A 22,526-nucleotide genomic window follows, 5' to 3' on the forward strand; every position below is an offset into this window, starting at 1 on the left:
TAAATAACCAGAATATGTAAGGAGCTCAAACAACTCTATAGGAAAAACAATCTAATAACTTGGTTTAAAAAAATGGGCAAAAGATCTGAATAGACATTTCTCAGAAGAAGTCATACAAATGGCAAACAGCTATATGAAAAAGTGCTCAACATCACTGATCATCAGAGAACTGCAAATCAAAACTACAATGAGATACCATCTCACCCCAGTCAAAATGGCTTTTATCCAAAAGACAGGCAATAACAAATGCTAGAAAGAATGTAGAGAAGAGGGAACCCGCATATACTGTTAGTGGGAATGCAAATTAGTACATCCACTATGGAGAATGGTTTGGAGGTTCCTCAGAAAACTAAAATAGAGCTACTATAACATCTAGCAATCCCACTCCCAGGTATATACCCAAAAGAAAGGAAGTCAGTATATCAAAGAGATAGCTGCACTCCCATATTTATTGCAGCACTAGTCACAATAGCCAAGATTTGAAAGCAACCAAAATGTCCACCAACAGATAGATAATGAAAATATGGTACTTACACACGATGAGTACCATTCAGTCATAAGAATGAGATCCAGCTATTTGCAACATGGGTGGAACTGGAGGTGTTTATGTTAAGTGAAAGAAGTCAGGCACAGAAAGACAAACTTTGCATCTTCTCACTTATTTGTGGGAGCTAAAGATTAAAATAATTGAACTCATGGAGATAGAGGTAGAAGGATGCTTACCAGAGGCTGGGAAGGATTGTTGGGTGGGGGCCAGTGATAAGGAATTGGGGATGCTTAATGAGTACAAAAAAAAAAAAACAGTTAGAAGAAGACCTAGAATTTGCTAGCACAACAGAGTGACTATAGTAAAAAATAATTTAATTGTACATTTAAAAATAACTAAAAGAGTATAATGGGGTTGTTTATAACACAAAGGATAAGTGCTTGAGGTGATGGATACCCCATTTACCCTGATGTGATTACCTCAATATCATCGCATGCCTATATCAAAATATCTCATGTAACTCATAAATATATATACCTACCTTGGATCCACATAATTTTTTTAAAAAAAGTTACAAAATTGTGGGTTTGTGGGGAACTCATACGTTTCACTCAGTAATTTTTAAAGCAGAATTATTTTAAAATTGTCTTTTAAAAAAGCCTTCTGTTTTGCAATTTAGTGCAGTTTACTCTCTATAGTTTATGTTACAGTATCTAGATGACAGGAGATTGTATGATATAAATAATTTTCTATATTTGAAACACCTAATGATTCTAAGATCAAGTGCAATTTATTTATTTATCTTCAGAATATACTTTTATAAAGGTTAATTTAAAATAAGGGTTTATCCGCCCCTGGAGTGTGCATCACTGTAGTGTTGGTAGGACACTGTTGTGTAAAATAGGAAGCACATTGGCCTGGGTTAGGATCCTGGCTCTGCCACTTGAATTTGGTGGGTTCATCCCTATATACTGCTGTAATTGCTTTTGTAAGTTCATAGAAACGAGCTGTGATTTTGAGCCACTTTTGATGATGACCCAAGTATCTTGGCTTCTCTGTGCTTCCATTTTTCTCATCAGCAATTTCTATTATTATAGAGCTAACAATCCTATTTATTCAAAATTGTCATGAGGCTTAAATGAGATTGTTCACCTTTAAAGACTTCGGAAACTTTGTATATAGTAGTGTTAATCAAATTTTAATGGCTTTTAAAATTGTTACCATTTTATCTTATAAGTTTGCATTATAAAAGCATGAGCATATTGAAGGAAGAATAAGAGCAATGGAGAGTAACTATCATAATAGTTTTAACTCAATATATTTCTAACCTGAATTTAGAAGACAATAACATTTGATAGTTAAGTACTGAAAAAAAATGATAATCTCATGAGTTTTGAAATATTTTAAGTCAACCATTCTATGTCTGAAATTAGACAGTTTTTATAATAGAATTTATACATTGTATTTTTATTAGTCTGGTTATGTGGGGGTTTCTACACACTGCAGTGGGCAGAAACTCATTTAATTCATGATGGCAGTTGTAGTGATACTTTTTAATTTCAAAAGAAAACAATGATGCTTACCTATTTCTTTTGTTATTGGAAGATGGACAAATTCCTTCTCTTTTACTACTAACACACAAATTTTCTTTTATTTTTCTTTCTTTTTTTTTTTTTGACGGAGTTTCACTCTTGTTGCCCAGACTGGAGTGCAATGGCGCGATCTCGGCTCACTGCAACCTCCGCCTTCCAGGTTCAAGCAATTCTCCTGCCTCAGCCTCCAGAGTAGCTGGGATTACAGGCATGCACCACCATGCTGGGCTAATTTTGTATTTTTGGTAAAGACGGGGTTTCTCCATGTTGAGGCTGGTCTCGAAATCCTGACCTCAGGTGATCCGCTCGCCTCGGCCTCCCAAAGTGCTGGGATTACAGGCATGAGTCACCAGGCCCGGCCTAACACACAGAAAATACTTAAAGGGTTTACTTACACTGACAATGAACTATCTCAAAAAGAAATGAATAGGCTGGGTGTGGTGGCTCATGCCTGTAATTCCAGCACTTTGGGAGGCCGAGGCAGTCGGATCACCTGAGGTCAAGAGATCGAGACCATCTTTGCCAACATGGTGAAAACTCGTCTCTACTAAAAATACAAACATTAGCTGGGCATGGTGGCACGCACCTGTAGCTCCAACTATTGGGGAGGCTGAGGCAGGAGAATCTCATGAACCTGGGAAGCAGAGGTTGCAGTGAGATGAGATTGCACCACTGCACTCCAGCCTGGTGACAGAGCAAGACTCTGTCTCAAAAAAAAAAAAAAAAGGAAATGAATAAAACAATATGATTTATAATAGCTATAAAAATACTTAGGTGTAAATTAAATCAAGGAGGTAAAAGACCTCTACAATGAAAACTATGAAACACTGATGAAAGAAATTGAAGAAGACACAAATAAATGGAAAGATATCCTGTGTTCATGGATTGGAAGAATTAATGTTATTAAATATCTGTACTACCCATAGTTATGTACAGATTCAATGCAATTCCTATTAAAATTTCAATGACATTTTCCCACAGAAATAGAAGAAACAATCCTAAAATTTGTATCAAACTACAAAAGACCCCAAATAGCCAAAGCAGTCTTGAGCAAAAAATAACAAAGCCGGAGGCATCACACTACCTGACTTTAGTATATTACACTACAGGCCGGGCACGGTGGCTCACGCCTGTAATCCCAGCATTTTGGGAGGCCGAGATGGGTGGATCACGAGGTCAGAAGATTGAGACCATCCTGGCTAACATGGTGAAACCCCGCCTCTACTAAAAGTATAAAAAATCAGCCAGGCGTTGTGGCGGGTGCCTGTAGTCCCAGCTACTTGGGAGGCTGAGGCAGGAGAATGGCGTGAACCCGGGAGGCGGAGCTTGCGATGAGCCGAGATCATGCCGTTGCACTCCAGCCTGGGCGACAGAGTGAGACTCTGTCTCAAAAAAAAAAAAAAAAAAAAAAAAAGTAAATAAAATAAAAATAAATAAATAAATAAATAAATAAATAACACTACAAAACTGTAGAAAACAGCATGGTACTGGCATAAAAACAGACATGTAGACCAATGAAACAGAATAGTTATAGCCCAGAAATAAACCTATACATTTGTAGTCGATTGATTTTCAACAAAAGTGCCAACAGCATACGAGGAGGAAAGGACAGTCTCTTCAATAAATAGTGTTGAGAAAACTGGATATCCACATGCATAAGAATGAAATTAGACCCTTATCTCACACCATATACAGACATCAACTCCAAATGGATTAAAGACTTAACTGTAAGACTACTAGAAGAAAACAGGGGAAAACTTCTTGACATTGGTCTAGGCAATACATTTTTGGTATATGACCCCCAAAGCACAGGCAACAAAGGCAAAGAGGCAAATGAGATTGCACCAAACTAAAAAGTTTCTGCACTAAAATGGAAACAATCAATAGAGTGGAGAAACAATGTACAGAATGGAAGAAACATTTGTAAACAGTACACCTGCCAAGGGGTCCGTTGTCCAATGTCCACCTAGCACATTGTCTAATATATCCAAAATATATAAGAAATTCGTGCAACTCTATAGCAAGAAAACAAATAACCTGATTAAAAAATGGGCAAAGAACCTAAATAACATTTCTCAAAAGAAGTCATACAGATAGTCAAAATGTATGTGAAAAAATGCTCAACATCACTAATCATCAGGGAAATGCAAATTTAAAAAATTGAGATATCACCTCACACCTGTTAAAATGACTATTATCAAAAAGACCTATGATAACAAGTATTGGCAAGGACGAGGAGAAAAGGGAACCCTTGTGCACTGTTGGTTTGAACGTAAATTGGTACAGCCATTATGAAAAATAGTATAAAGTTTCTCATCAAATAAAAAATAGAACTACTATGTGATCCAGGAATTTCACTTCTGGGTATATATCTAAAGGAAATGAGATCAGTATCTTGAAGAATATTTGTACTCCCATGTTCATAGCAGCATTATTGACACTACCCAAGCTATGGAAATAATTTAAATGTCCACCAGTGGATGAATGAATAAAGAAATATTGGTATATACACACAATGGAATATCATTCAGCCTTACAAAAAGAAATAAATCATATCTTTTGCAGCAACATGGATAAACTGGAGGACAAACTGCTCAGTGAAATAAGGCAGGCACAGACAGATGAATACCGCATGATCTCATTGTACGTGGAGTTTAAAAACATTGAATTCATAGAAGCAGAGAGTAAAATGGTGATTGCTGAGGGCTAGGAGATGGGGAAAATGGGAGATATTAGTGAAAGAGTACAAAGTTTCATTTATGCAGATGATAAGTTCTGGAAATCTAATGTACAGTGTGTGGTGACTATAGTTATTAACACTGTATTGTATACTTGAAATTCAAGTGTTCTCACCATACATAAAAAAATGCCAACTATGTGAGGTGATGGATATGTTAGAAAGCTTGATGGTAGTAATCATTTCACAATAGATGTAGATGTCAAAACATCACATTGTACACATTAAATATATACAATTTTAATTTGTCAATTATATCCCATTAAGAAGAGAAATTTGGCCACCAAAAAAAGAAGAAAGGAATTCCAACTTGACTCTGTTTTTCAGTAAACACCCATGTTTGCTACCATATACATAATTGCATTAAGTACAGTCTATTTTAGAAATAAGTAAGTCAGATTATTTCTCTCTCTCTGTCTCCTCCTCCCCCCGCCTTTCTTTGTTAACTATGTATGTATATAGGGAATACCTAGCACATTGTCTAAATCCCTAGAAATTTTTACTGTAGCCACATATGAACTCATCACTCCATTCTGGTAGTCCCATGACTAAAAATGAATATTTTGATGTAATTGCTTCTGAGCTACTTCATTATTTATTAATAATTGCTTTAAACTGCTGTGGGTTGTTTTCTTAGTGGGATTTTTAGGCTCTATGCACAATAAAAGTGGAAAACATTGAAATACATTTTAGGTTTAAACTCAAGCAGTTCTCCAATTAAAAAGCTCCCATGCAGCATAGGCATGTCGATAAGTTTTTCTGTAGAGCTTACTAGTAGCATTTCAAGGCCTGTTTCTCAGCCTCTTTCTCTGAGCACCAAATCAAATGATCTTTGTCTCTGCTTCAGAAAGAATCTCACTTTACATTGATTTTTGTCCATAAAAGAATGATCTTTCGTAGTTTTCTAGGGTAGGCAGGATTGTATGTTAAGAAGAATTTGATGGCCAAAACTTGTATATCAATTTTCAAACTTGGAAACTGATATTTTGTGGCTCAGTTTGGGATACTTAGAATGAAAGTAAGCTCAGAAAATCACAAGGGTGTTATGGCCATTGTTGGTTTTCATGGATTCCACAGCCTCATTGCTTGTAAGAGTAATAATAATAACATTATAATCCTCATAATAAACCCATGGTCTTTACTACATGCTATGAACAGCTAATAATCTGCATGGTTGGAATTGGAACCTCATGCTTCTGGCTTCAAAGTTTGTTCCTGTAACCACTGCACTTTATTTTTCTATATTTGATTCCTAGCAGGATTCCTTGTTGAAAGATTGCTTAATGCATATCTAAATTAAAATTTTTGCCAGATGCGGTGGCTCATGCCTGTAATCCCAGAAATTTTGGAGGCCGAGGCAGGCAGATCACTTGCAGCCAGAAGTTCAAGACCAGCCTGGCCAACATGGTGAAACCACTGTCTCTACTAAAAAAATACCAAAATAAATAAATAAATAAATAAATAAATAAATAAATAAAACCAGCCGGGCGTGGTGGTGCACACTTGTAGTTCCAGCTACTTGGGAGATTGAGGCACGAGAATCAGTTGAACCTGGGAGGCGAAGGTTGCAGTGAGCCGAGATTGCATCACTGCACTCCAGCCTGGGCAACAGAGCAAGACTCTGTCTAAAAAAAAAAAATTAATTCTGAAAACTTTAATGATAATAGAAATAAAGTAAAATTAATTATTGGGTGGTAGTTTCTTTGACTTGATTTAATGGTCAGTGTCAGAATTAGGTCTTATCATAATAATCATGGGAACTCAGAGTCTCTCTGAACATTATGTAATCCTTGAGATGAAAATATAAGGCAAGAATGCCAATTTTACAAATTTGGAAACAGAAATGCAAATGAGTAAAATGACCTTTCTTAAAATCACTACTCACCTACTTACTTAAAGAACTAAAAATGTTATCTTATATAATTACTTTTTTCTGAATTATTTTCTGTGTTGGTGCGCTCTTATTTGCATTTGTTTGTGACTGGCAATTAGGCATGGATAAAGGATGCCATGTTCAGGAGCAGTACAATTTAGTGGAAAGAATACTGGCCCAGAAATTGTCATCCCCATTATACCTCTATCTGCTGGTGTTTTGGGGTGAACATGGAAATGTTCCATGGCTGTTTTTGCTTATTTTAAAAAAGGAAGTAGTAATTGTTGCTGCTATCAAGTCTCCAGGGCTTTGTGAGAACAAAATGGAACATGAGTTCAAAAGGGAAAAATATATTATTACACAATTTTGCAGGATAAAATTTGTATAGTATCATATGTGCAGCATTATAGAATATATATACGTGTGTGTGTGTGTGTGTGTGTGTGTGTGTGTGTATGTGTATTTATAAAGCTTATATATGCTGCCCCTGCTGTGCTACTGACTTAGTGTTTCTGTGGTCCATCCCTCCATCCTCCTCTCGTTCCTGTGACTCCTGTGATTTACTCAGGCACGCCTATGACTTTAGGTAACACAGTCTGGTGACTTCTAAACCTATATTGTCAACTTTAACCTCTCTCATATCAAATTCTGGAGTGCTAGCATTCTACTGGACATGTCCACATGTATGTTACATGGCATTTTAAAATCACTATTTCTAAAACTGAAATCCCATTTGGGTACCATCAGGCTTCCACTGCATTTCCTTTCATTAAGTCTCTGCAGCTGGAAACATTGGAGTCAACTGGATTCCTTTTGCCTCCTTTCTTTTACCTTTTGCATGTGATTTATTAGTGACCAAGTTCTTTAGATTCTACTTTCTTTTTCTTTTTTTTTTTTTTTTGAGACGGAGTCTTGCTTTCTCACCCAGGCTGGAGTGCAGTGGCGCGATCTCGGCTCACTGCAAGCTCAGCCTCCTGGGTTCACGCCGTTCTCCTGCCTCAGCCTCCCGAGTAGCTGGGGCTACAGGCGCCCATCACCACGCCTGGCTACATTTTTTGTATTTTTAGTAGAGACGGGGTTTCACCATGTTAGCCAGGATGGTCTCAATCTCCTGACCTCGTGATCTGTCCGCTTCGGACTCCCAAAGTGCTGGGATTACAGGCGTGAGCCACTGCGCCCGGCCTAGATTCTACTTTCTACGTATATCCTGAATCCTACCCCTCCTGTTTATTCTGATGCCACTTACAAAGTTTAGGCCCTCATCAAGTCCTTCCTGGACTTGGACATAATGAATTCTTGAAAACATGTTTTTAAGGGGGAACAATACGTTTAAATATTTTAGGGTGAGGTAAGGGTTGGAAGCAAACGGTGTTCTGTGGACAGAGAACCGAAAACTATGATACAATCATGACTTAAACTTCCTCTATGTACTCTCTGTATCACATTCAGGAAACTTAAAAATCTTCATCTGTGTCCTGGGCTTCTGGGCTGGGGCACCAGGTGAGGAGACCATCCTGAGGCTATGGTAAATCAAGCTGGGTTTTCTCTCTCCCATGGGCATTCCACACTGTCTCTTTCTCCGTTATAGGTGGGAGGCTCATGCAAGCCCATTTTTAAACATTTGTGCAATGAACTTAGTCAGGATGAAAAAAAAAAGAATATTATTGTTCTTATCCCTGTAGCATAAGCAGAATGGGGCTTCCGCTGGCTTTGTTCATGCTGGAGGGTCCCTCCTTCCTGCAAGCCATCCCATCCCCATAGAGGTAGCAAAACAGGAAGACTATGGGCTGGGAGGAGAGGTTGAATAGGGTAAGTGGTCCTGTCCTGAATTGTGACCCTGCATGAGTGAATGAGCTTCAAGTTTAAGCTGGATGGAGTCCTCATAGCACCCCATCTACCACCCTGGTGGGGTGGAGGATGGTTCTGCTGTGTGGGTCTCCTTAAGCACTTCGTTAAGCACCCCAATACAAATTATCCGTCTACCTCAGAGTTCCCTTGGACCTTCCCTCATCAACATGCCTGACAAGTAGTGCAAACACTAATAGCGCAGTATCACTATTACTAGTCTAGTCAAAGCCAAAGAAAGTCAATTTGATTTGGGAAAGGTAGTTTAGGGATGTCAAAATATGATGTTTAAAATATGTGAAATCTAACCTGTATAAGTTAATAATTACCAAATTGCCAGACTTCTCAAGCGGTCTGTTTCCAGTTTTTTTCTTTCTTGAAGCAACCATTCCACATGGCCACTAGAGAAATTTTTTTCAAAACGCAGATTGATCAATTTTTTTGATAGTTTCCCTTCACCTACAGTTTCCTTCACCATGTTTTCAACCATAGTGATGTACATTTTTACTAATATTCAAATCTGATCTGTTCTTTTAGTTTTTTCATTCTTTTACCTTAAGGCCAATCTTTACTTGTCATTTCATCTGAAAACAGAACAAAATTAAAAAATAAGTGAACAAAATATAGCCTCTCAGCTCTGTTCACAAATCTAACTCCAAAAGCAATAGTGAATAATATAGACATTTAATAAAGTTCTTCTGTGTATGCCAAACAACAAAACAGCCTAAGAATCTTCTTTGAGCATCTTATCTCTAAAGTTTCATCTTGTAAGGCAGCTGCCACACATTTCCAAATTCCTTTTCTCTTGCTGTAAGAGCTCTATCTCTTTGGGCCACATCCTTGAACCTCTCTGAGGGTCTGAGCATCATTTGTGTATTCACTGTAATCCTTTCTCCATTACTCTCATTTGCATCCCCATCTATCATCCCGCTCTGCAAGACAAAGGATGCTGCTGAAGTTCTACCTGCCTGAAAAGAGGAGAAGCATAATATTTATAATTTAATTTCAGTTTGCTTTTATCTATTAAATTAAAATGAAGTAATGTAGTTTGTGAATGATTCACTTCTGTATAAATTAGAATGAATTAAAAGTTAACACTAGATGAAATCATTCTCAATTAGATTTTGCATGCTTCCTTGAGGAAACAAAAAATTTTGGAGCTAAGAGGAATGTTGTGGAATCTCCTCCACAGCCTGTCTTATCTGTAATAGAGCCTGGAGAGAAACTATTGCATTGATTGTGGCAAAAGTTTCAGATTACTCTTATGCTTTTGAGTTATGAATGTTGAATGAGAATGTTGAAGTTTCTTTTCGGCAACACGAGAGTTTCTTTTTTGTAAAACTTTGAACAACTATCCCAAGTCTGATTTCGTTACCTTGGGTTAGGTGCCTGTTCCTGATCTGATTACTGTTCACAGGGATAGGTGATGCCCGGATTGGTCAGGTCTGTGTCACATGACCAATTGTAGCAGAGAGGAAGTCGAGGGTTGAGAGTGGGGAGGGATCATTTCTCAGTGGCAAATAGGGAGTTTTTTGTTTGTTTGTTTGTTTTATTTTGTTTTAAACCAAGAGAGTAAATTGATAATGGTGATGGAAACAGCAGGTGTCTCATTAAGTTGGCCTGCAGGGTCCTGCCTCATCCAGTTCCCCAGCCCCATCCAGCAATGTCTGCTGTTCACTCACTGCACTATGTGATGCCCTTTCGTATCTCTGCTTTTTCACAAGCTTTTCCTATGTCTGGTATGCTTTTCCCTCTTTTCTCTACCTGGTAAACTCCTGATCAAATTGCATCTACTTATTGAGCCTTCCCTTCAGATTCTGTTGGCTACTTTCCCCCCTGACCCATTAACACTTTGTACCTACCTCTCTGAGAGCATTTCTTTCATTGTATCACATTAGGTGTCCCTTCTTCTATTATACGAGTGTCTCAAGGTCTGTGTGCTCTCCATGTCTGTGTATTCTCAGTAATGGACTCAGACCAGGTGATTACATTAGCATTATGTAAAATCGTGGGCCTAGAAAGGTGGAGAATTTGGATTAATTTTATAATTTCTGTTTCATCAAGGTTGTGATTCCCAACTAAGTTTCTGCTGCATTGCTTCCCTGGGAATGTTTGGAAGTGTGTGGGAGTACTTTGGGTTGTTGCAAAGCCTGGGCATTGGGTGCCACTGACATTTGTTGGCCAGGGACCCAGGAGTGCTAAATGTTTTACAGTGCATGAGACAATCCTGCACAAAGAAGGATTGTCCTCTCTAAATGCCAGTTCTTCCATTGAAAACTACTTATCTAGACAAGCATAGGAAAGAGGAGAGTAATTTGATCACAATACAAACTACATGTCTATCTCTCGTCAATCTTCTTTGCGTACACTGTGAATAGGAGAGCCTATGCTCAGTTAGCAGATTGCTTGAATGATAGGTTTTTAAACCTAAGTGCATTTCTATCTTTATCTGTTTCCCCATATAATCTGGGTCCTGAGGTTGGAGTACAAGGCTAAAACATGTGGAAGTTCAGGACAAAAGTTTGCCTCTCTTAAGTAAACTTCCCTTGGCTAGGCTTTCTCTAAGCCTGGGGAGGAAATGGGAATTAAGTTCTATGTTTTCTTTTTTTCAATATCTATGGTGAGATAATTTGATCTTAATGCCTCTTCCACTGCACAGAAGGCTGAGAGTGACTAATTTAAATGATCTTTTAAAAATCTATTTATAGCAAACCTTCTGGCTGAAGAAACCAATGTGGAGGGTGGCACATAGATTTAAATCCAGTTTTCTGTCATGAGGTGTCAGAAAAGCTAAATAGTTCTAGTGTGGTTGTTTAGGTCCTATTCTAGGAAGCACATCTTTTTGTTCATTGTTGACACTGATGTTGCTGTGTTATCTAGAATATAGGAATTGTGTAGAGAAAACTTGGGAGTATACGTCCCCAAGTAAGGTTTTTTGATTCTTTGCTTCAAAGGTGACATTTTTGAAAAAAGATTCCTGAAACATAAGTTCAGTAATTCATGTGTGATTTTATTGTCCTGTGTTATTATATATAGCATAAAGTCTTTTTGAAAAATAATTTACCAAGAATCTGAAACTCAGTATTTATCAGCTGCTACTGATAAACTTGATAAAGTTTTTTGAAAGATGTTACATGTAAAAGATACTTCATAAAATCAAATTCTACTATTCTTAGTATATGTTTGTTTCTTTTTTAGATACTCCCAGAAGCATAAAAGCATCCACTGCTACAGCTGAACAGTTTTTTCAGAAGCTGAGAAATAAACATGAATTTACTATTTTGGTGACCCTAAAACAGACCCACTTAAATTCAGGAGTTATTATCTCAATTCACCACTTGGATCACAGGTAAATGTGGTTGCTGGAGTTTCCTGTGTTTTCATTATATGTGGTTAAATGAATATATTAAAGAGAAGTAAACAAAAGCTTTCTTCTCTTGTATATCTCTTTATGATTTGGGAAGCCGAGGTGGGCAAATCACGAGGTCAGGAGTTCAAGACCAGCCTGACCAATATGGTGAAACCCTGTCTCTTCTAAAAATACAAAAATTAGCTGGGCTTGGTGGCGTGCGCCTGTAGTCCCAGCTACTCAAGTGGCTGAGGCAAGAAAATTGATTGAACCCAGGAGTTGGAGGTTGCAGTGAGCCAAGATCGTGCCATTACACTCCAGCCTGGGTAACAGAGCGAGACTCCGTCTCAACAACAACACAAAGATTGGTTTAAGATAGAATGGTTTTGTTACATTATACAAAAATCACAAACACAGGTAATTGAAAGTAATTGCCTAAAAGCAGAAGGAGCTGCTGCTTTTCAGGTTAGTAAGAAGTTGCTATTCCTAAAACAGATTTATTAATTACTGAATTCCTCAAGAGGTATATTTCTCAATTTTAAAGCCAAACATACTTCTTAATTTGTGAATAGTTATCCACAAAAATATTATATTCTAATGCTTTGTAAAATTGTCTGGGTTTAGAGTTTAATAGTCGTATAATTGTAATCATTGACAGATAACTTCCTTTTTTACCTCATAGTTTGCAGCAGTTACAGCTGTCTTCTTGGACATGGATTGTATAAAAATGGTGTCTACTATCTTCCAGCCTTTGTCATATGTGAGACAGGATTAGGAGCTCTGGATGGGGGGAAAGGAGGAAGAAGAAGAAAGTCATTCATGATACTTGACATATACATAAATTGCTATGAAGTAATACCAAATAGTTTAAGATGATTCCTTCTGGAAAGAATAACCACAGTTCTGGGAAAGTCCACCACTTACTATCTGTGGACATTGGGGTAGTCACCTAAGATCTGTATCTCAATTTCCTGATCTGTAAATTGAGGATAATAATACTGCTTCATAAGTTGTTGTGAGGATTAAAGAATTTATACATATAAAATGCTTTACCTATATAAAAACTTTAATGATCCTGTCCAAGCATGGGTATAAATCTCTTTATTTGGTTTCTCTTATTGCAGATGAGGCAGTCTGGGACTTTGCACATCTTTACCAAATACTAAAGAGCAAACGTAAGAAAATCTATGTGGAGAACAAAATATAGCCAGGCTGACTTAGTGAGGAAGGTTCCTAGGGACATACTATCTCGCTTGCTCTTGGGGCTTGAGGCCCCATTTAATTACATCTTTAGCTCCAAAGGATAATTTCCCAGGCCCTTCACTTGGGTTTCTTTCCTCCCAGATTCTGGCCTGTTTTTGAGGGGAGGGTGCCATCCTAACACTCACCTGGTAACTGGGAAGAGCAAGAAAGGGAGCAATCCCATCTTCAAGGGTTCACTGGGCTATTCCCTTCAGTCTGTTTTTGGTTGCAGGGAGAGGCCTTGTCTTCATGTGGTTGAGATCCAGTGAGCTCCTTGTTTATAGCAGTGTGTCTCTGCCCATGTCCATTGAGCTTTCAGGCAACAAGAGTCACATGTAATAAAGCAAGATTGTTCATTTGCAGAACAACCTGTTGTATTTCTGATTACCTGTACATGCTAGGAAAATTTCCCCTTAATTTTGCACATTAGATTTTGCTTCCCTGTGACTTTCTCCCACTTCCCTGTTTGTAGAGACATAGAACTCACCCAGCCTTCTTCCAGATGACATCCCTTACATAGATGATGGCCACTGCTACCTCCTTTCTTACTGCTCCTGTCTCTGTGCTAACTGGTGCTAGGGCCCTCCATCTGCTCCTCCTGAGGCTTGTCAGGCAGCATTTCAATGGGTCTGTTTCCCTCAACTGTGAGTCCTAGATGGTCAATGTTTGTATTGGTTCCCAGGGTCGAACACCTTAACTGTACACACTCTGACCAGCACAGACTTCTTGCAATCTGCAAACTTTTTCCACCTAATACTTCTTAAAATAGTTTAATGTTTTTTTAAGTAACTGAAACATTTTAAAGATATGGGCAACTGAAATATCTGACCTTCATCAGGTGGTTTGCTGTCAGGCAAATCCTTTCTTACTCTTCCTGTGAGGTAGATTTATTAAAGTTATAGGCAGGGCTTTAAATGTATTTATTTCAATTGAAAATAATATTTTTTTTTTTAGATTATAGAAGTATGTTTTCGTTGTAGAAAAAATTTGGAAAACTGACAGAAAGATATAGGAAAATTGATACAATCATATTACTAAAAGACTAATGTTGAAGTTCTGTCATATTTTAATCCAGTCCTTTTGTCTATGTGTATTGATACGCCATATTTTGTTTAATCAACCCCTTACTTTTGGGTATTCAACTCATTTACTTTGTAAATTTTAATAAATAATAATATGATGAATATTTCTTTTTTTTTTTTTTTTTTTTTTTTTTTTGAGACGGAGTCTCGCTCTGTCGCCCAGGCTGGAGTGCAGTGGCGCGATCTCGGCTCACTGCAAGCTCCGCCTCCCGGGTTCACGCCATTCTCCTGCCTCAGCCTCCCGAGTAGCTGGGACTACAGGCGCCCGCTACCACGCCCGGCTAATTTTTTGTATTTTTAGTAGAGACGGGGTTTCACCATGTTAGCCAGGATGGTCTCGATCTCCTGACCTCGTGATCCGCCCGCCTCGGCCTCCCAAAGTGCTGGGATTACAGGCGTGAGCCACCGCGCCCGGCCGAATATTTCTTATACATAAGTATTTGTGCTCAGCTGTTAGGTTTTCTAGTTATACCTTTAAAATTTATATTATTTCTGAAATTTCTTGTTTTACTTATTCAGTCTATGGTTGTATCTCTGTCAATGTCTATGAATTTATCTATGAAATTATAAATTATGTAGATATTATCTAGATATGTTATTATTGAACAAATATCATATTTGAGATATAGTATATCTTTCTATGATGTGGAAAATAATTTAGATTTGTAAGGCACTTTCATTTGCTGAGTAAGCTAACAGTTATTAAAGGCTTACCATGTGCCAGGCACTGTGCTCCATGCATTACATGTGATTAGTTCATTTATCATCAGTATTCAAGAGTGATTAAGAGTGTAGACCTGGAGATGGACAGCATATATTCCAGTCATAGCTCTGCCACTCATTGGTTTTGGGACCTTGTACAAATTACTTAATTGTTCTGTACTTCAGTTGTCCCCCTCTGTAAATCCATATAGAGTGCTTGAAAATACTAGCTATAAAAATTCACAAACCTCTCATAATCATACAAGATCAGCACTCTTATTTTCATTTCAAAGATAAGAAAAACAAGCCTTAGAGATAAGTTCTTAAAGGTTCCATGGTAATAAATGGGAGTAGGCTTTTCCCTCAGTGTGATTATAGAGCCCATCTGCTGAACCTCTGTGCTATCTGGTCTCTCCGTGTCTATGGGAGATCATTAAACTAGGTTCTTTATTGCCTTTTTTTCAGCATCATTTAGCTAGTTACTGACAGAGCCAGAACCCAAACCCACTTTTTATTATTGAGTCTTTTTACTAATGCCCTGTGATATTGCCTTCTATCATCTCAACAGACCTTCTGTTATGGCTTGTATTGGATTTTTTCCTGTTCTTCTTGCTGAAGCTATCTTTCTTTAGTTATCTTGCTTTTCCTCACTCATCTATTTAGTTTCATCATTGCCTAAACACTTATTTCATTATTTTCTGCTTTCTTTCACAAAAATTTTAAGGTGGCTTATAGAAATATCTACAGGACAAGATAAAATGAAACATATACAAATCAGAGCAAACAAAAAGATAAAAACCTCGTTAAATAATCAGGATAATTCAACCATTCTTGGCACTGAAACCATACACATATTTCTCATATGGCCTTTTGTGGTCAAGGTAGTAAGTGTCCTTAGAGAACAAGTTCAGGGGACTTTTTGTTAGCTGGTCACTTCAGAAAAAGCAGATCTACAGTGATGTTGATAACATACATCTAGGTATGAAGGTCTTTGAAGCAACACTGCCCCCTTTGGAGACACTTTCTTGGTAATATGCAAGACAGTCATGTACAACCAAGTTTTCCTGCTCAATAAGCCAGTGGAGCCTTCTATATGAAGGCCTGGTAAGTAGACTGTGTCCTTCACACCACATTGCATGTAAATTGCTTTTCTCAATGTAACTCAGTCACTTCCAACTGACAGTGATTAGGTGCAGGTCCAGCTCTTCAATGGGTGCATTCTAGTTCACCATAGTAAGAACTCTTCTGCATGCCCTGCTGAAGGATGCTTATTTTTCTAGTTTTTTCTGGGGGGAAGATGGGGTGGCAGTGGCATTGTGACACTTCCTCTGAGCACATGTTCTTGCCTGCCTGGGAGAAAGCACAAGAGCAAGAGCTTGAGCAAGAGCAAGAGCTTGAGCTATCCCTCTGTGAATTTAGACTCTGTGAGTTAGACTACAAAGTCTCTGCTATAGAATAAACATGAAATGAACATTAATATTATTATTAGAGGTGATGTGAGACTGGCTCTCTCTTCCTTATGTCTGTTCCTGACTCCAGTGTTATCTCCATATGGGCTATTTGCAGTGAACAACTAGCTTATTGGGAAGCCTGCTCTGAAGCCTAATTAAAGAGGGAGAAGGTAGGAACTGATGGAGACTGTGGGAATGGTAGCTCCAGCACTCGTGGTAATGGAGTAAAGCGATAGGAGTATAAATACTAGCCAGGCACAGTGACCTATCTGCTCGGCATCTATGTGTCACCCTTTTTCTTTTTCTCTGCTTGTTCAAATCCTGCACGTACTTCAGAACTGTTCTTATATCTCCAGGAAGCTTTCACTGACCTTTCCAGTTTACATTAATTTCTTCCTACATCAGTTTCCAATGTATTTAAAAAATTTGTGCCAGTTTTTTGGCATTCTAACATATAATGTCTTTAATTTTTTTTTTTTTTTTTTTTTTTTTACTTTTAGTTCTGGGATACATGTGCAGAACGTGTAGGTTTGTTACATAGGTATACATGTGCCATGGTGGTTTGCTGCACCTGTTAACCTGTCATCTAGGTTTTAAGCCCTGCAAGCACTAGGTATTTGTCCTAATGCTCTCCCTCCCCTTCCCCCTGACCCCTTGCGAGGCCCAGTGTGTGATGTTTCCCTCCCTGTGTTCATGTGTTCTCATTGTTCACCTTTCACTTATGAGTGAGAACATGTGGTGTTTGGTTTTCTTTTGCTGTGTTAGTTTGCTGAGAATAATGGCTTTCAGCTTCATCCATGTCCCTGCAAAGGACATGAACTCATTCTTTTTTATGGCTGCATGTATTTCATTGTTATTTAAATATTTTATGTGTATACATGTTTGTTAATTGCATGAGACATTAAAATATCATTTACTGCTTCTGATTACAGTTGTAACAAATACATAATTTAACTTTTAAAAATCTAAATTGTAGCTTTCTTAAAAAATTGGTAATACATCCCAAGGTTCAAAATGTAAAAGGCACTCCATTCCTGTCCCCTGCGACCCAGTTTCTATCCCTGACGGCAGCCACTATTATCATTAAGGCATTCAAAAACAAAAAAATATGTATAAAGAAGAAAATGAAGCTCATCCAGTCAGTGGTTTGCTGGAGCTGGCTTGCCTACTGGCTTTAGGGGCTGAAATTTTGTGAACCGGTTGACATTAGTAGCTTGAAATAGGCCATGGTATGAGTAATTATTCCATGGAAATCAGCAGATGCTACAAAACAGGGCTTTGAAAAATATGCTTTTTCAATGAACCTTTATTTTTGTATACTTTTTAAATACTCTCTTTCCGATACAAATGGGCACATGAACCAATAGCTTAGAATTGTGTCTCTAGAGAACAGAGAGCCAATTATTAAACATTTACCACTGCCTATAATTCTGACATTTAGCGATAACCCCATTAATGCTGTGGAATGCAGCTTTCTCATCCTTTTCTCAGGTGAATTTGTGTGTTTGTGTAAAATATTTACATAGTTGACAATAATTTTTGATTAGATGTTAAGGTTTTCTGCTGTCAAGGATTGTGCATTAAACTTGCAAACTCCATTACATCTGTCATGATGTCATACACAGATGCTAAATAAATATTTGGTAGATGAAGAAATGAGTAAAAGATGAAGAGAAAGGTTATTATGAGTACATCAGGAATCATAAATGGCATCACAAAGTTTTCATCAAGCTAGAGTGGTAGGATTTGGAGAATGTTCAAATTGCTATATTGATGCAGGGTGCCTAATCCATCCTGAAATGTCCTTAACTCTAGCATGAGGAATTCACTAACTGGCAGCCACTGCCTCGAAACAGCTATAAGTCCAGTTCTTAGAGAATAATGACAACTGTAATAAGCTATATGGCAACATCTCAGCCACGGTGTTAATGCTGGATATCTAATCACACAATTTTTTTAGTTTGGACATATGGATTAATGGGCATGCTCTGGATTCTAGGGTATCTGAAGTGAACTAAAAGCAAGACGAAAGTAGGAAGGGCAGATGATCACACTGTTGCAGAATTAAGAAGAGGGCTTCAGTCAAACCTTGGCACTGAAACATAGCTTCAAACCAAGTGGCATAATTAGGAAACTCCCGGGAACTCCATCAGCAGTGCCCTGGTGTGCCATGAACAAAGCTTCATTTGGCCTCCCAACCTGAGATGCTGGTTTCAAATGGTGTTCCTTAAATAGAGGCTGATATTAAAAATTAAGCCACAAACTTCATGTGAGCACAGTGTAAAAAGAGTTTTGGCTCTTCAGTCATTTCAGTATGTTCACCATCAGCAGCATAACCTAAAAAAAACCAGACAATAATATATGGCAGTTGTTGGAAAGAGTTAAGACCCTCAGGCTGATTAAAGGAGTTCTCTCATTATTATAGTTTTCTGACTATTGTGTTTCGAAAGGTAAATAGAGAATAGAGAAATATTTTTAACATATTGATTCACTTATCCATTTATACAGGAAACATAGAAGAGAAATATGAAAAATATAAAGGATTGTTGAAAAGCAAAAGTATATTTATCAGTAAAAATAAAAGAAATTTATTGAAAATTCCAAAGAAACTGTTTCCTTCTTCCATGTTTTACAAAACTGCAGTTTCTTCAGGATAAATAAAATCCTTATGTTATCCTTCGTGTGATTTGGTGTAGTTGCCTAGATTCTGTTCTGTGGTTTATAATATTTCTTCTTTATTTAAAATAATCTTGGACTTTAGATATACAAATTTGTTCCAAGGGGTTTATTAGGAATTTTGCTGATATCCAAGCATTATTTATGCTTCTGACTTTGAATGCTTTGCAGATAGCATACATGGAGATAATTTGTGGCAATAGCTTTGCAAATAAATATAAAACTGTCCTGTAGTTTGTCATCATCTTCTGTATTAATAAACTTCAGGTGAAATAAATGAGATTTTTCTATCCTCTTAATTATACATTCTGGGTGAGTAAAAATGTATTTATGTACGAGGCTGAAAAAATGTGTCTTCATGTTTGTGAGTGCTTGTCATGTATTGAGCCATTTTTCTTTCTTGACATTAGTAAGTAAAAATTAAACTTGCTGGCAATATTTGCTTGGCTTAATGGTTCTGAACTAAAAAATGACTTTGTTTATTATGGATGAAATTAATAGACTGACATAAAAGCTACTAAACTCGTTACTTTCTGCTTGCATTTTATTTAATAAATAACTTTAAAGATAATAGGATTTATAAATTAAAATTTCAAACTCCAATTTCTACATAATTAAAAAACTTTACTTAGATTTTATTTTCTTGAAGTGTTTCTATATCATTGTTTATCTCTCACAAAATTACATCTCTGTTGTGTATTTTAATACCTCCCTTATTATTAGGAAAGTTACAATATATATTCTAATGTAGCCAAGCATACATATATCACTACCAAGTAGGCATGGTCAGGTGCTCATCAAAGAAAGTAAATTAAAGCAAGCAAATGGAATTTCTCATCGTAATTTTTATATAGGTGATGTGATGGACAGAAATACACATTTTAACACACAGAGGTTATCCCATAGAGCACACATCCCCCGTTTCACACTAAAGAAGCGAGGCATTTTTTTTCCCTTCCCGTCAGCAGTCCACAGTTTCTGCAGGGTCAAAGAATGAATCAGTTGACTGCTGCTGCCGCAGCCCATAGACTAACCAGCCCATATTCACTTTCATTACACATTTTGGGTATTTTCCTCCTAGATGGGGATGCAGAGGACCAAGAATATTTCCAGGCAACCATCCTATTCTGACCATATCCAGTTATCAGGCCCTAAATATCTTAGGCCATTGCAAGACCCTTCTGTGTCATCCATCTTGTAGCTCCTTCACATCTACTCTCTTCACTCCCTATGGACAGAGTACTGGAATTTTGGTTGTTGTGTAAGCAACTGTCATTAAGGAGCAAGCAAACTGTGTTTTGGAAACCAACTTGGTGCTCCTGCTTGCAATTTTTCATACTTCCCGTTTCTGTGTTGCCATATCATTTCTTTATAAATGGCAGGAAAGGTGAATTGTTCATTAGAAATAATTGGCCCATGTAACTTTTAATGATCAGTCTGCTACTTTTTTAAAGTCATTTTTTTCTTTTCAGCATTAAAAAATATTTCTAATGATTAAAAACTTTTTTAACCTTTTCTTCACTTGGGAATAAAAACTTTTGAGATTATAATTTTAGTTCTTTCTTGTTTTGGCTTTGCTAAGAACTTGTGACTTTATTATTTTCCCTTTTGCCATTTTTGAAAACATTGACGTCTAAATTTTAGGAGTCTATAGCTCTTCCTGATTTCTTTAAGACAGAAGCTTATCATATCTCGATGATTTACTATCTAATACCATGTTTCATAGAGATGTCGTTAATGAACGGATATTTTTTTTGAGTCATTGGTCCAGGATTCTTTGTGCATGCGTGTGTGTGTGTGTGTGTGTGTGTGTGTGTGTAAAGAGCAAAATCCATCAAATGTATAAATTCCTATTAAGTATAGTGTTTTAGACAGGAATATTTTGTATTTTTTCTTGTAAGTGATGCCTTATAATTAAATGCAGTGCCATTAGAGGCTCTGACTTTGCTGAGCACTTAATTTTTTTCTTTAAGAGGATTTTTGCATTTCAAATGTTGCTTCTTTATATGTGTTTATTATTTGGTTGTTATTTCACTTAATGTCTTCCTCATAGATTTTTTTCTTTTTTTGAAATGGTTTTTCCTATCCTGAGATCAGGTAGTCTTGCTGTGTAAAAATATAATTTTTTTATGGTTTCCCTGTCTTACTCTTGAACCCATCTATAACTTATTTTAGTGTACTTAAGAATTGAGGCTCTAAACATTTTTTCAAACAGATAATTAATTATTCCAACACCATTTTTGTATCTCTCCCCCTCCCTCATTTGAAATATAATCTTATATTTTATATTAAAATCATTTCTGAGCTGTCTCTTCCATTTCATTAGTCTATTTTTGTACCAGTAATAAACTTACATACATGATTTTCATATTGTAGTTTTTTAATGTATGCATTTAAAAATGCAAATGCAAAAAATTACTACTGAAATGTAGTATACTGTTGTATTCATGGGTGATATTCAAAATGTATAGTAATCAGTATGCCATGGGCACTAAACAACCAAAGCAGGAAAGTGACAAATTAGAATGGACCTTGACCATAATCAACCAGTATGCCTATTTTCTATATGCACTGTGTGTATGTACTTCTAAATTTTATGATATTGGCTAGATATATAGATATAGATTCAAGTATAGATTTTAATATGTATACAATTACACACAACAAATATAGGTGAATATTTATGAAATATGTATGTGTATGTGTAATTTTCTACATACTATGTATATGAAATACATATTTCATAACAGATTTTAATATGTTGCATTCTCATCAGCAGAGTGCCTACTTAACTACTTTCTTCAACAATGATTAAAAAGTTTGCCCATTCAGAAGGTGAGAAGTAACACTTTGTTGATGAGGTTGAATACCTTTTCATATGCTTATTGGCCATGCATATATCTTCTTTTATAAATTGCCTATGTATATGCATTGTCAATTTTCCATATTTTTTTATAAATGAGCTTCATTTAATAAGGATATTAATTCATTATCGTCTATATTTTTAATTTGCCTTTAAGTTTTTTATGGTTTTTTTATGTACTAAATTTTCTTAAATGATGTGCAGTCTAGTCAATACTTTCTGTCTCTAAAGGGTGGGATTGTGTTAATGACATAGTGAAGAAATAATTTTTTTCCTATATATAAAAAAAGAGAAGGCTAATTCAAAAATTCAAGAAAAAGAAAATCTTGTATGAGAAATTCGTGGTCCATTATATATAATGAAACAAAATTTACTACAATTTTGGACAATTACTGCATTTAAGAAAAAATGTCTATCCTTTTTGCTATTGAACATTCTCCTTTGAGTGTTGGAGAGTTTGTGTTACTCTAGTGAGGGAATGATTATCTCAGCACAATATTTGGTATTGCAATTAATACTACATATAGGCATAAATGCAAATACTGTTGATTAGTTTCCTATTGATCTTTTAATTGTGGGTCTGGAAAGGTATAATAATACATCTGTGTTTAAATTTCCATCTTAATC

General features: G+C 36.7%; 1 protein-coding gene across 7 annotated transcripts in view; it reads left to right on the plus strand.

The window, feature by feature from the left end:
* The window catches only part of NELL2 (neural EGFL like 2), a 406,822-nt gene that overhangs the window by 85,873 nt on the left and 298,423 nt on the right, over window positions 1–22,526 (plus strand). For all 7 annotated transcript variants that reach the window (XM_016923593.3, XM_063785724.1, XM_016923590.4 and 4 more), the window contains one exon: window positions 11,733–11,883. In XM_016923593.3, the coding sequence (XP_016779082.3) occupies window positions 11,733–11,883 (151 nt within the window). The remainder of the gene's footprint in view (window positions 1–11,732; window positions 11,884–22,526) is intronic.

This window comes from Pan troglodytes, chromosome 10 (genome assembly GCF_028858775.2).
Source record: "Pan troglodytes isolate AG18354 chromosome 10, NHGRI_mPanTro3-v2.0_pri, whole genome shotgun sequence".
NCBI lineage: Eukaryota > Metazoa > Chordata > Mammalia > Primates > Hominidae > Pan > Pan troglodytes.